Source organism: Chrysemys picta, chromosome 1 (assembly GCF_011386835.1).
Source record: "Chrysemys picta bellii isolate R12L10 chromosome 1, ASM1138683v2, whole genome shotgun sequence".
Lineage (NCBI taxonomy): Eukaryota > Metazoa > Chordata > Testudines > Emydidae > Chrysemys > Chrysemys picta.
Window position 1 is genome coordinate 126,170,572 of NC_088791.1, and position 15,596 is coordinate 126,186,167.

Sequence of the window (15,596 nt, forward strand, 5' to 3'; positions counted from 1 at the left end):
TCATCCCCCCCCCAGTCAGAGCCCTCATCCCCCGCACCCCAACCCCCTGCCCCAGGCCTGGATCCCCCTCCTGCACCCTGCAGTCTGCAGGAGATATGTATACACGTGGAGATGGGAAAGTTATACCCTGGTGGGATATGTGGAGTAATGGATAGCATAGGGTAATGCAAGGAGTGGACAGGAAGCTTTTTTTTGTCCACATGGAAAACTATTAAACGCTAGTTTTATATCTAAAAATGTTAAGCATTTGAAGTTTAACGTAGCTAAAAGTCTGGCTTTTTCTATTGTTCTCTCATGATCCCCAGCTCCAGAAACCTCTCCAAAATATCTGTATTATATTATTCTGTAATTTCTCCACTGCCTCTCCCTGTGTTCCCCCTCTTCCAAAAAATCCTAACCACAAACAAATAACTAAAAGCCATCTCTCTTCGTAAAACAAACTTGGAATTTCTGGCCAAGCAATTTTGGAGATAATGTAAGCTAAAGAATATTAGGATAATTTTCAAAATGTCAATAACAGGGAGAAATTTCACACACAATAACTTTAAAACAACACTGGGGCTTAGCTTCTGTGCAGAGGGCTGCACAAGACAAAATTACAGCTTTAGTACTGAGTTAGGAGAGCTAGAGGAACTTATGAGGCCCCCAGGCTGCATTTTGGCCACCTTGCATTTAGCTGTAGTGGTAAAATTCAAGGGTGCCTTATAGTATAAATTCTCCCATCTTTAATAATAAATTATGATAGTTTTGGAAATTTCTTGGCAGGAAAAAGTTCAGTTTTGATATTTTTGCTTTAAATAGGGAAATCAAAGTATTTCAGACTAAAAAAAGGACTGTAGTTTTAGTGAATTTATCATAAGAATAGACAAATGGAAATAGGGGAACTGTGGTGCAGTGGATAATGCAGTAAGCTGTAGTATGGCTTGGTGTTGAACACTGATTGATAACCAAACCGCGGGCTATGTGATCATTGTATGTAGAATGCATTTGGGAACTGTGCTCCTTTGCTTGAAATTGCAGTTTCAGTTTGGTTTAGCTGGGGGGGCTTATGACATGCTGGCTGAACTGTAACCATGTGTTGATGATAAATTGAAATGCAGGGCTATGTTACATATATATTCAGTTATTAAATAAAGCCATAATTTAATCTAGCCAGAGAAATCCCCACTGAATAATTCTGCAATTTAAAAAACTGTGGTCGTGATGTACCCACTCTTTATCCAGTAGCTTGTCAGGTTAATTTAATTAAAGTCCCGTCTTTAAAAATATACTTAAGTCAAAGATCCAAAGCGTTTAATCCCTTGAGACAGAAGCGCTGGTTAAGCATGAATTCAGCCCAACATAATTCTTCCTCATTATTGCCTGTTACAGTTTATTAATTTAATAGAAAGCAGATTCCTTATGATTGATCATTAATGTTTATTATGATTATAACATCTTTAGTCAATAAATATCTACACTGGTTCAGAAAGTGGTTTTGCAATGGGTGGTATTGCAGCCACTTTTTCTGTTTTGATTATTTTCTCCTAACAGTATAGCAAGATTGCACAGTTTTCTAACTGGTTACATATTAGACGAATTTATTCATGTAGTTTTGTTGTGCCAGGTGAGTGAATGCATATGATGAGAAAATAGCTATATTGTTTCAGACAACAAAAGAGCATTTCTAAAACTCCCTGCTCTAGTAATGGGTAGAAATAATCCTTTTGCTTCAATACTTACAGAACTAGGAATAGCTGATACATGGAGATATTTACAATAGGGAAACCATTTTCATTTCACTCGGGCTTACGTAATATCTTCTCTCGGATAGTCTTGTTGCTTCTTACCAGTGAAAAAATAAAATAAAAAAAATACACAAGTATATCACTGGCCCTTTGCATTCAACTAAGTGTGGAGGAGAAGTCAGTAATGAGGAGTCTGGGTATATTCTATTGGTGACTTATTTTCTTCACAGTCATTCACCCGTCTGGGAACAGAGGTGGTTACTAGCAGCAATCAGGCTTTTCTTTAAGGAATCTCAGCAGGCAATATTCCCAGAGAGCAACCCTGCCTCAAGATTTACTCTAATCAGATACCAAGGCAGAGAGCAAACTCTCCTGCTGCTAGCATAGCTCTTTACAGAGCCTTGAATAAATATCGAAGCAACACAGCATGTCTTCCCTAAACATAACTAAGCAAAAGATATGGGAAGACTATATATAACAGCCCCCTCTCTTCCCCTGGCTCCCCCCACACAGTTGAATTTGGATCCAAAAGTTGCTTGGATCACCTTCCCTCCCTCCCACCCACTGTTCTAAAACACACCCTAAATTTGCCCATTTCCTGTGTCTTTCATGCCTCTGCAATTTTACCCTACTTAGAACATAACTGTTTTCTAAATACTTAGAAACTAAGACGCAGAAGCCCGGTTCTCCTATCACACGATCTGAGTAACACTCCCATGTGTGTGTGTGTGTGGGGGGGTAATAGGCCCCAGAACACCCTCTTTAAAAAAAATAAAATAAAAATAATTGCCAGGTTTTAGTAGATAAACCTCAAGACAGCCGTCAGCAGCAAATTAATCTCTCATACCTACCATGAAACATACTCTATACCAGAGGTGGGCAAACTACGGCCCGTGGGCCACATCCGGACTGTGGGACCGTCCTGCCCGGCCCTGGAGCTCCCGGACGGGGAGGTTGTCCCCGGCCCCTTCCCTGCTGTCCCCCTTCCCCTGCAGCCTCAGCTCGCCGTGCCGCCAGCGCTCTGGGAAGTAGGTCTGTGAGTTCCTGCTGGGCAGCACGGCGTCATGGCTGGCTCCGGCTGGGCGGCACAGCTGCCAGTCCTGCTGCTCTGAGCGGCATGGTAAAGGGGTGAGGAATGGGCGGGGGGGGGAGGTTGATAAGGGGAGGGAGGTCCTGGGGGGCAGTCAGGGAACAGGGAGCATGGGGCGATTGGATGGGACGGAGGTTCGGGGGGGGGGGGTGTCCGGGGGAAGGGAAGGGTTGGATAGTTGTGGGAGTCCCAGGGGGCCTGTTAGGGGATGGGGGTGTGGACAGGGGTGGGGCAGTCAGGGGACAAGGAGCAAGGGAGATTAGATGGGCGGAGGGTTCTGGGGAGGAGTCAGGGGGCAGGAAGTGGGAAGGGGTGGATAGGGAGCAGGGGCCAGGCTGTTTGGGGAGGCACAGCCTTCCCTACCTGGCCCTCCATAGTTTCGGAACCCCAATGTGGCCTGCAGGCCAAAAAGTTTGCCCATTCCTGCTCTATACCCATATCAACAATATTAATCACCTAGAACAGCTGTAAGTACATAGCTCAAGACAACTAAATTTGAACTCTTGTTACTTGAAGGGAAAATATCCATTGAGAAGGATTTATTTTGGGCTAATGCTGTGGACAAAAATCTGGCTCAAATCAATATTACTCTTTACATGCACAGTTTCCCAACAGGAATTTTGTAAAAAGTTTTATTAATGAAACAATGTGATAAACCTAGAATGCAAAAAAAAGGGATACCTTTTATTCCCGATGCTCTGTGTAATTGTAATTGATATATCATCCTTCCCAGTATAGTGGACTTCAGAATGAGTTCTGTTACTATCAAGTTCTCCTTATGTAAGAATAACTATTTAATATATTATCATATTACTCCAAATCTGGGAAAACTCTGTTTTGAAATACTGTACACTTTACCTTCAGGAAACATTCAGCCTTTAAAGTAAGTTAATACAGATGTTAGACATTAGACAATGACACTTCTACCTTCCAACCTCCAACCGAAAGCAGCAATACTTACCTCAAGTGAGTGTGTTGAATGACTCTAAAAAGTAACCAGACAAAATTTTGTTGTCTGTTCTCCCATAAGTTCTTTTTGAGATGAGAAAAGTAATCATGAGTTTTCACACAACCTTCCTAAGCTTTTTGATTTGTGTGTGTGTTGCAGATAGTTGACCCTTCAGTCCATTAGCCAAAACCACCAAGACCTTGAACAGACAGGTCAAGTTCAGAAATTTCAGGGGGAGTTAATGTATATAAAGTGGATCTGCATTCCAAATAACTGTGCGTGACTTTGTTGATACTGTTTGCTGCTGAGAACTGGGACTCAAATAATAATATACAGAGATGTCTTTTTTTGTTTAATTTCTAAAATTCAGAATTATAGCTAAAACAGAATGATCATGTTTGACTTTTTTTAAATAAAATGCTTAATGCAGTACCTATATACTTTTTTAAAAAATGAAGTGCTGATAAAAGTTATCTAATTGATCGCATCGGAAACTGAAATCCTTTATTTATCCGCTGCACGAACAGTAGTAATATAAGATTACCAGTGCTTAATTTGTGCCAGGATGAACCCTCTGACCTCTTGGCTTGGAAGTTCATAATCCCCGCACCTCTAAGCTTGCTACATCAGTTATGAATGTACAAAAATTACTTGAGACCCGGCACCCCTTTCATTACAAATTAAGCACTGAAGCTTACCCATACCACCACACAAATATGTCTCAATTGTAGATGGGTTGGTATAAAGGTTGGCAATTTCCCCAGGAAAAACTGGTTTAGGATAGGGTGCCAGTAAATACCAGTTTAAACCAGAAATGGGGGTGGGGTGGGGAGTGGAATTATTATAAGAATAATTCTATGAAAATTACTGAAATATATATATAGCAATTTGATAATAGTTTTGCAGTAATATGATCTGTTTAATTTTAATTAAAGGAAATTAAATAAAAAAGAGTCTCAGCCAAGGCAGTAACATACAGCTTTAGGTTATCTCAGAGACTGAAATGTCTGTATTTAGGAATTCCCCTTCCTTGTTTAGCAATGAAAATTACCTATTTGTTTAGCAAACAAAGAAGGGGAATTCCCAGATTCAGAAGTTTCAATTTCTGTTTGAAGTAAATTGCCAAATTGGCTGTCCAATCCAGTACTCTGTCTCTTGATCTGGGTGGCTGGAGTGCAACTTACTCAGTGAGTACAGTGACTCAAGTCAAATATTCCAACCAGGGCCGGCTCCAGGCACCAGCCTCGCAAGCAGGTGCTTGGGGCGGCACATCCAGCTATTTGGCGGCAATTCGGCGGACAGTCCCTCGCTCCCACCGAATTGCCGCCGCAGATCGCGATTGCGGCTTTTTTTTTTTTTTTTGGCTGCTTGGGGCGGCCAAAACCCTGAAGCCAGCCCTGATTCCAACATGAGCAAAGATGGAAGACCACTTTGTTCAATTCATGAATTTGTCTCAAATTAGCCATGAAGATGGCAGAGTCTTTGAAGAAAAAGTGAGTGGGAAGGAAGACCAAATGAGGAAACCAGTGGAAAGAACAAAGAGACACCAGAACCACTGACTTTGGCTAAATCTATTTGCATTGTATTAGAATCAGACTCTGAGGCTGAAGATATTGATAACACTGCAATGCCATTGCCAAGTACATAAAAATAGCCAGATCCAAGTTGGCCAAAGACAATGAGGAGGAAATATCATGATTTTTTCAAGCAAAAATGGATTTGTTTGTAACAAAAACAACGCCAGAATTGAAACAAAAGATAAACTTGAAAATTGCGAATTTTTGTATGCCTGTAATATTCTGTTATTGAACATCCAACTTTTCAAGCAATGATCAGCAGCCTAAGGTCAGTCTACAAAGCAGGTAGCAGGTGAACTGTTAGTCACATTTACTGATTGCTTTAGTGTGGAAGCATGCAAAGCGTTACATGGAAAAGCATCTTGTCAGCTGAACAAGAAGAAATTGCATGGCCATGGTCTCTCAGCAAAAATCCTGACTTTCTGCCATATGTACTTGCATTTAGCAACTCAATATCCCTAATCAATGTTTTCAACAGCTGTCAAGGAAAAAGCTTCATCTGTTACATGCTGGAAAAATCTGAAGAATGCAGATGTTCCATCTGATTTCACGGAACTGGTGGTGTAATTGCACAGTTTCCAGTAAGTTCATCAAGCATAGAACAAATCTTTCAAACTTTGGAAACATCCATTCAAAGCTGAGGAATCAGCTTGGTCTGTCCATTACATCTAAGTTGTTCTGCTGCCGAATCCTGTGTGACCAAATGGACCCAGACCGGTAGTCTACAACTCGGCATGCTTCTGATTGCTTAATGTTTCAAGCCTATCATTCTGCATTATTGTTGTTTTTCATGTAATTGAATGTTTTTGATTTTTGTTTATATGATATTGAAAATGGAAATATGAGTTATAACATGTATAACTTCCTTGAGAAAATACTGAATTAAAATGTATACAGACATTCTGATGTTCGGTATTATGGTTACATTCATTAGTATTATGCCCACTGTAGTTTTACTTTCTATTTGTACAACCCTAAATTAATATAAGGCAGTAGATTCATAGGTTACCACAATTTGAATATGTAACTAAAGCTAAATGTAATGTGGTTTGTGGTGCGCATTAATCAAACAGTTTTAAAATACATTAGAACGCCGTTTGATCCAAGCCTCCATTATCCAGCTCTCCATATTAACTGAATGGGGCAGCGGGGCCGACAGGCGGAGCCCCGTTGCTTGGGGCTGACAGTCAAAGCCCCACCCACGCTCTTGATTATCCAACATTTTGATGATCTGATCTGGCCCCAGTCCAAATTGGATCGGATCAACGGGGTTCCATTGTAGAAAATGCCTTAAACTGGTACTAACTACCGGTAGTTTTTTCCGTGGGTGGTTAAAAACATGGATTTTCCTGGTAAAAACCACCTCTGATAAATACCATACCAACATTAAGAAGATATTTAAACTTATATTTATCCTCTCATCTGAAATTACTTTTTTTTTTCACATTTGCGATGGTGATTTGGTGATGCTGACTTCTTTCCACTAGGATCTTGACTGAAGCTTCCAACCTATGTCACCTAGGCCACTAAAACAGCTGTCTGATAAACCGATTAGATTTCTGATCTCTGCTGACTCAGGCTGGATTCTGAGCAGTAAACTAGAGTTGAAAGGTCTGGTGAGATATCCAGTTCCATCAAACACTACGTGGTTTGAAAAAACAAACAGGAAACAAAACAAAATCTGATTGATTAAGTAGAAAAGGTGAAAATTATTTTTAGTGCATTTCAGGGGAGCTCTAATCTACTACTACTGACTATTGAGAGGACTTCACCCCTAAATGAAGGAGCCAAAAAGCCTATGGCATTGTACTAAGAAAAGTTGCCGTGACCTGAGTGTAAAACCATTTTTGTATTAAAAGAATTGTGATCTCAGATAATCGGTTCATTTTGAAGCATAGCTGTTCTTTGTTCAGGAAGTGTTTCACTTTCTGTAGAAAGAAAACCAGTTTGTGAACTGAAAAGAGACATTTCAAGAGAGACTGTTTATCAGATAGCACATTTTCTTGCTGTCAAAGAGCTGTGGTTGAGTGTCTCTCTTCTCTCTTTTGTTTTGACCCCATATAACTCCAGATTTTTTTTTCAACGGATATGAAAGAAAGTGGTGCTCTCTGGTTATCCTGCTGAAATTAATTTTCCTAGCTGCTGGTATGTTTCCAAGGAAACTGGCCAGTAACATGGTAGGGGCGAAGGGTGCAGGGCCTAGTTGTAATTAGAAGCTGGTGAAACATTTTTGGGTGACAGGCTATTTTTCAGTGGAAAAATTTTTTCTTCATAAGTGAAAATGTTAGTGAGAAACCATTTAGCTTTTGTTCAATATTTTTCATTTTTAAAGAATGCTAAGTGTGAATGTGCTCTTTCCCCAGTGGCTGGAGCCTACACCTGGGGAATTTTCCGGCTAGTGAAAAAGCATTTTGTTTTTTTTCTAAATTTTAATGCTGTTTTGCAAAATATCAAAGTTCTGTAGTTCTGTCCATTTTTTTCAGTTGTTGAAAAGTTTTGACCAGCACTACAGCTGGCCAAAACCCACATTTTTTATTATTTTTTGTTGAAAAATTTACATTCATTTTTTGTTCAAAAATTCATTTTTGATGAGAAATTCTGTCAAAAACTTGAAATTCAGGGAAAATTTGACCAGCTCTGATAACTTTATTTGGCCTTTCCATTTAGGCCCTGATCTCATCGAGACTTATACATTTGTTTACCTTTGCTATTGTGAATTGTCTCATTGAAATCATAGAACTATTCACAGTAGTGAAGTTAAATGAGCCTTTGCAGGCTCACTAATGTCTTTGTTGGTCACTGCTGTGTCTGTTGGCAAATGTGTATGTGTATGGTGGCAAATAGCATGCTAAGATTAAAATATTTTCACATTTAGAATACAACCTTGCTGTGATCCTGAGAGGTGACCTCAAGAGCTAAGTTGTACCAGTCCTGGTTCTGTGTCAGATATTCAAGAAACAGTCACTTTAAAAAACAAACACAGGCACACACAAAAAACCCAGAAAGAGAACTGAATTATATTTGTGCACATGCCACAAATACTAGTATCCTTTCTGTAAGGTGAAGGTGAATTTTTATGTCACTAGTAAAACAGACATATGTTTTATGTGCCACAGTAGAGACCGCATGCTGTGGGTCCTTGATTTGCCACTCTCTCTGAGCTGTGTGGAGACTGGTGGGCACAAAGAGTGGCTTGCAGCTCACTGATCTTTGGTTGCCCAGCCCTGGAAGAACTTAGAGCAGTTTGAGCATTGGCCTGTTAAACCCAGCGTTGTGAGTTCAATCCTTGAGGGGGCCATTTAGGAATCTGGGGCAAAATCAGTATTTGGTCCTGCTAGTGAAGGCAGGGGGCTGGACTCAATGACCTTTCAAGGTCCCTTCCAGTTCTAGGAGATAGGATATCTCCATTAATTTATTTATAATGGGGCTACTTTAATTTCTGTCACTGGCATAGAACGTTAGGGGGGAGGGATAGCTCAGTGGTTTGAGCATTGGCCAGCTAAACCCAGGGTTGTGAGCTCAATCCTTGAGGGGGGCCATTTAGAGATCTGGGGCAAAATCAGTACTTGGTCGTGCTTGTGAAGGCAGGGGGCTGGACTCAATGACCTTTCAAGGTCCCTTCCAGTTCTAGGAGATAGGATATCTCCATTTAAAAAAAAATTATACCTACTGGAGGAGGATTGGGCATGGTGGCACTCCATTCCACTATGCCCCTTGCACGCTTCCTCTCTTAAACCCAGAGGTTGAGGATATGGCTGGAGCAGGAGGCACCAGAGCATCATCACCAACTTTCTATGGTAGGAGAGTTCCCCTATGCAAGGGAAATTCTCTATCACATATCTCTTGCCACAAAGTAGTTTTAGAGGACTGGCGAATCTGGTCCTGTGTATTGCTGTTTGGTAGGTTACTTATGTGAATACCCAAAAGTTAAACAGCAGCCCAGCATAAAGAAAAAAGGGAGGATCAGGAGAAAAAATAGAAAGGGAGATGAAAAAAAAAGAAGAAAGTGGCTAGTGAAGGAGATACGGATGTCTGTGAAGAGAGGTGATGTAAGCCTGTATTAGAGAATATGAAATGAACCAACGCAACTTGAATATTGACTATCAAATACTTTCAGCAAACTGCTCATGAGAAATCTTTGGGCTAAGTATGCTTAGTACATCCTAAATGGTAAATAAATTGAGAAAAAAATAAGCTCCTTGAAGATAGTCCATGAAAAGGAAGAGAAGTTAAATTTGTTGTTAAATAAATTATTCACAACAGTTCATTCACTTAGTGAGTGTGTGTATGTGAGAGAGAGAGAGAAATTTGTTTGGGATTCCTCAATATAAATGCAAAGTTGTTGTAATTTTTGATTACCAATAATAAAATAATCCTCGGAAACCTCTCTAGTTCACTTTTGCACCTTATGTCATATAAACAAATATTGAGCCTATATATTATTTCCATCTGAATTATCGGTAGAGGTCAGGAATGTTCTGGAAAAATTTGAGCAAAAGCATTCTATTTAAATTTGAAAAAGAAACATATCTGACAGCTGAAGGAACAAAAAAGAGGAGGCATCAAAGAGGCATGTATATTGACAAACATTGTGAGGGATCCCTTGTCTTTGTTTGAAATATCCATAGATGCTAGTTCATTATCAGACTACTTACTGTATGTGTGGCGGCTTTCTTTTTTTTTTTTTTAATCAAGTAACAATCCTTTAGGGCTGTCAGTAAGTAATAAGATTGCATGTGAAGGAATACAGATTGTGGTATAGTGTAAAATGATTCCAAACTTCTATCATAACAAATTTGAGGTGGAGCGAGTCTGGCAGTTTATCAGAAATGGTGATATTTGGCATAGAATGCTATTAAGCAGATTATGTTATCTCTTAGAAACTGAGAATGCTGCGGTCAAGAGGAAATCAATTTCCTAGGGTGCTACAATAAATTTGTCTTGTAACTAGAAACTTTCTAATTGCAGCCCCTGAGGGAACAATAAGCCCAAAATCAGGCAGATAGTTGCTTCACCGTCCGCCTTTTTCTTCATCTAAATTGTTTTTGGCATCCTAATAACTTTGCACATTAAATGTGTGGAAAACACTGAATACTAGAGTTGTTGATATCACATGTACAGTAATGTTACTTGGTAAAAATCAGACCTTACTGAGCAGTTTTGTGGGGATGTTTAAATCTTTTTGTTCAGATTACTTTATTAAAGCTGGGAGTGGCCCAATTAGTACTAAAGAGGAGGAGTTGTTTCCATCCTGCAGGGTCTGAAAGAAGCTATATAAAAGAGAAGGTTTTTCCAACTTGAGTCTTAAGGAGGTAACTATCGTATGGAATATTAGTTTTCTTTCCTTCTATTCAGGTTTTCATTTCTCCCCCTAAGAATACTATAGCATGCACTGTAGCAGTGTTCAGAGACTCTGTAAGTAGATTCATCTTTAACCCTGTTGTTCATGAGTACTTTAGCTGGAGGGAAAAAAATCCCCAGTTTGGAACTGGATTTTTTGTTTGTTTGTTTTTAAGAATATTATTATTTCTGGTTCTAGTAGTGGTGTTTAAAATTAAGAACAAAAGTTTTAAATACTCTTACATTCTTGTAACTTAAATTCTTTTTGGCCCTGATCCTGCAGCTTCTCTGCACTGGTAGTTCCCTGTATCCATGCAGAGAATTTCAAGATGAGGGCCTTAGTTTATTATGTTCTGTAATATGGACTTTGATTTTCAGGTTGAGCTGGGATGGAAGGGTCCAGGGGTATGCCTGGCAGTGAGATATTGCTTCCCCCTCTTCAGACCGGCTATCTGAGAGGGCAGTTGGGCTGTGATTTGCAGAACTTGTTTTAGATGAGGGGACTCAGAAAATGAGCAGAGCTGCTAATGGCCACTCAGTTGCTTTACTTGTCCTTAAGATTAGCTGTTGAGTTGGACATTCTGACAGCTCAGAGCAGGGGTGGGTAAACTTTTTGGCCCGAGGGCCACATCTGGGTATAGAAATTGTATGGCGGGAGGGGGATCAGGGCTGGGGCAGAGGGTTGGAGCATGGGGAGGTGAGGGATCTGTGGTGGGGCTGGGGATGAGAGGTTTGGGGTACAGGAGAGTGCTCCCAGCTGGGACCGAGGGGTTTGGAGGGTGGAAGGGGGATCAAGGCTGGAGCAGGGGTTTGGTGCGTGGCGGGGTGGCTCAGGGGTTCAGGCTCCAGGTGGCGCTTACCTCAAACAGCTCCCAGAAGCAGCAGCACGTCCTTTCTCCGGCTCCTACGCGGAGGGTCAGCCAGGCGGCTCTGCTGCGTGCTGCTCCGTCCGCAGGCGCCTCCCCTGCAGCTCCCATTGACCGTAGTTTGCCTGCTTCTGGCCCAGAGTGTAAGTGATAGTGAAAGATAAATTGGTGGAATTTAACAAAATAATAATTGGCTGTATAGTTACAAACAGCTCAATATGATTAACATCCTGATTCAGCAAATCACTTAAATGCTTAAGTACTTGGCTGAATTTGGGCGTAACACACAGTTGTGTATCAGGCTATAAATAATGCATGTTTAATTTAGGGATGGTCAAAAAATGTATGATGGAATGTTTTCTATTGTAAAAAGTCTGTTTTATCAAAATTGACATGTTTTGAAAAGGTCAAAGCATTCAATTTTATTGGAACAGAATGATTTTTCATTTCATAATGACTTTTTGTTTTTAAATTTATATGTTTATATATTTTAATTTTTACTAAACCAGTTACCAATTAGAATACCAATCATATAACACCAGCTGGAATACCAATTACCGATGAGCAAACTAAGTACCAATTACCAAATCAATTAGAATACACGTTACCAAACCAAAAACCAATTACCAAGCCAATTACCATACTGAATTATCAATGTGAATGTCAATTACCAGTTTCCAGTTGCTGTTTAGCATACCAAACACCAATTATTTTAAATTATTTTATTTTATATTTTTTTAAAAAATATTAAACCCTAATTTAAAATAATGTAAAAATAAAATTAAAAAATAAAATATTTCAAAACTGAAACAAAATCTCTTGATTCACCCAAAATAATTTTTAAAAAAATTAACAGAAAATCTCAAAATTTTGACATATGATTTAGAACATTTTTTTCCTCCAAAATGTCAAAATTTTTCATGGAATGGAAATTCAACATTTCAGCTGCCCTAGTTTAACCCTCTTTGGGAGCCCTTTTATAATCATCTGTGTTGGATATGCAGTGAATTTGTGTGTCCTGATCTACCTTGCTCTTTAATGAACATAACTGAAGAGGTGGTACCAGATTCAGCCCTGCTGTAAGCAGTACAACTTCATTAACTGCTGTGGGGTAACGCCATAGCTGACTTTGGCCAGCAGTGGTTATGTTTTCATAAATATCAAATATATGTAACAAAATAGCTAAGGTATATGAAGGAAGGTGAGAGCGCTAACATTCGACACATCTGTCCAAAGACTAGTCATAAGAAGGGCTTTTGAATATGTTGTTCAAATGTACCATTAAAATTTTATGTATGACCATTCTAACGATGTGGGTCCCAGTTCAGCAAAGCATGTAAGTATGTGTTCAAAATAGGAATTACTTGTGCTTAAAGATGAGCACATGCTTAAGTGCTTTGCTGAAATGAATTTCTACTTCATTGGGAATACTAGTAATATCTCAGTTCTCTATGGATTTTTTAAAAACCTATTTCTAGTGTATTAAAAAGGGAAGAAAAAAAATCCAGAACCTTTTTGGGCTGTGGGAGCTACATGATGTAGCAGTAAGGAGCAGGGGAATTGACAAGGAAATCTAAACGGTTTGTGTGCTTGTTTGCACACCAGGGCTGAAGATGATCTTCCATATTATAGCGTTGCTGACGTTTAAGCTTGGGGAAGGTTTGAGTGTACTCATGTGCACTTTTTCTTCAGCCCAGCTATACATTTACCGGTGTTCTTTTTAATTCTATAAAGAAAACAACTACAGAATCATGATGCTATTTTTAAAAATGAAAACAAAGGAAGAGTTTGAAAAGCTTGATCTTTTTCTGGCCTCCCTGCCAATTTGAGCCCAGATTTTCAATTTAAGAGAGTATTGTAGTTAATGGAGAAGGAATTTGGGAGACAGGACTTCCAAATCCCATTCCCAATTCCTGACACAGAGTAGTTGTGTTGACCTTGGGTGAGTCACTTAATATCTCTGTGCCTCAGTAAAATATCTGAGGTGCTGTGTAGCTTAAGTATTTAGTGTTGTTATGTCTACCTGAAGTTTTCATGATTTTGTTTGATATGGAATCAATTTTGTCAAATTAGAATTATTGCTGTAGCAGAACAAAATAAAGATGGCAACTGTGAATGAGTATAGACTTTACTTTCTCCTGGAACTGACAGATAGCTGTGACATGAATAAAAGGAATTATGTAGCCCAAGAAGAGATTACTGACCATTCTTTAATTCTGATGGCTGTAGTCACAATATATATTAAATATGTATTTTGAAGAAGGAAAATATCCAAAATAAATCATTCTATAGATCGTCTTTGCTGAAAATCCTGTTACTACACCTTCCATTACCTTGACTGCTAAGTCAAAACCTATTATAATCCTCTTTATTGTAACAACATTTCTACGAAATAAAAATGATTTGGTTCCAATTATCCAATCATAATCATGTAATAGGATTTTTTTCTTTAGTCGTACACAATGTAAACAAAAGCTGAAGGCTTTTTCACAGTGATGGTAACTGTTTATGTTTTTCTAGGATTGATTGAGAACCAAGAGGCATCAAATCCAGCAAATATCGGTCAGCAAGAATTAGGCTTGTTCCTAATAGAAAACATGTCTGAAATTGATTTTGAGGAATTAGCCGAAATAGGTAAATATTTTTTATTGCACTTCAAATAATATCTTTGTAGAATTACAGATGATTTAATAGAGCGTCTTCACTAAGTGAGAAACTTCACAGGCATTTTGTAATACTATTTTGAGCAATCCAATATGAGTTATAGCCACTGTACTGATGTGTACCCTATTAAAGCCATTAGGGTTGAAGGTTAGTTTAATACATGCAGCTTTTATGAATTATTGGTATATGTTCCCAGTGCAATTCTAGACTATCGGCATATCACCATCATCACATATTGTGGCACAAATGGGAGTCATTACTCCAAAGAGACAAGTATTGAATGTGCATAGAGATTGCGGTATTGCATGTTATCTCTGAATATGTTAGAAGAACAGAGCAATATGACCCTGGTTTTACGGGGCTCATCAGTTTGAAAAATCAGTGTTTTAAAAAAAAAAACCCAAACCTCACTTCTGAGGATGCCAGACTGAACCTTGGAGGAGGAACCTTTTACAATCTATATTTTACTCTATCTTTCCTACCCTGTCCCATATTATCACTTTGATTTCCCAGTCATCATGTATTTCTACAACAGCTGGCTCCCATTTTAGTCCTGGGGACTAAGCCAAAATCCAGTTAAGTCAATGGAAATTAGAATCCCATTGATCTCAGTAGACTGTGGATCAGGCCTTCCCTTTTCCCTCATAGCCAGGGTTAACAGCAGTAACTGCCAGCAGGAACTGAAGCAGGGTGATGAACAGTAGTTGGGTTGTTCTCAGTTTGGAATAATGAGCATTTTTTACGATGAGACATCCTCCCTCCTACCTTTGCCAAAAATTAAAAAATGGTTAATAAGGAATTATTTCAATCAGTTCAAGGTAGCTAGTCTCAAAAAAGTTCCTGATTTATAGTAGGGCGTCTTTAATCACTGCAGGTAACTACAGTACAAATGAATACACATGTTTGCTTTACATCTGCAGTTCTTTACCATGCGAGTCTAAACCAGTCAGAGTTAATTATAAATTTTTACACTTGAGATTGCCTATGTACAGTACAAAATAAGCTTAAGAGTGGCAGAGTGTTTATGAAACTTTGGTTTAAATTTCTGGGTCTTTTATGTTAAAAAGTATATTGTATATTTAGGTTAATATAGCCTTTTGTATATCAATTGATTCTGGTGAACTCAATGTTTGTAAGCACATTTGTTTACTAAACAACTTCCCCTGTTCTACCCCATGATATTAATATGTTAACTCTTTCTGTCCCTGCCCCGCTTTATTGTTTTTTGTTTGTTTACTAAGGTTGATTATACTGTGCAGAAACTTAAAATTCATAAGCAAAACTGAACACTGTTGTCCTTGTTCTGATTTTTAACATGATTCAAAGTTGGGGTTTTTTTTGTTGGTGGTTGGTTGTATTTAAAAAAAAATCATGTCTGGTTTG

General features: G+C 38.9%; 1 protein-coding gene across 2 annotated transcripts in view; it reads left to right on the top strand.

Moving 5' to 3' along the window:
* ARHGAP8 (Rho GTPase activating protein 8) overlaps positions 1-15,596 on the top strand; it is a 106,881-nt gene that overhangs the window by 5,285 nt on the left and 86,000 nt on the right. The window contains exons 1-2 of one of the 2 annotated variants that reach the window (XM_065583749.1): positions 5,855-5,924; positions 14,070-14,183. In XM_065583749.1, coding sequence (XP_065439821.1) covers positions 5,870-5,924; positions 14,070-14,183 — 169 coding nt within the window. In that variant the 5' untranslated portion in view covers positions 5,855-5,869. Of the gene's footprint in view, positions 1-5,854; positions 5,925-14,069; positions 14,184-15,596 lie in introns of those variants that run through there. The other variant, XM_005299911.4, reaches the window with a different exon arrangement.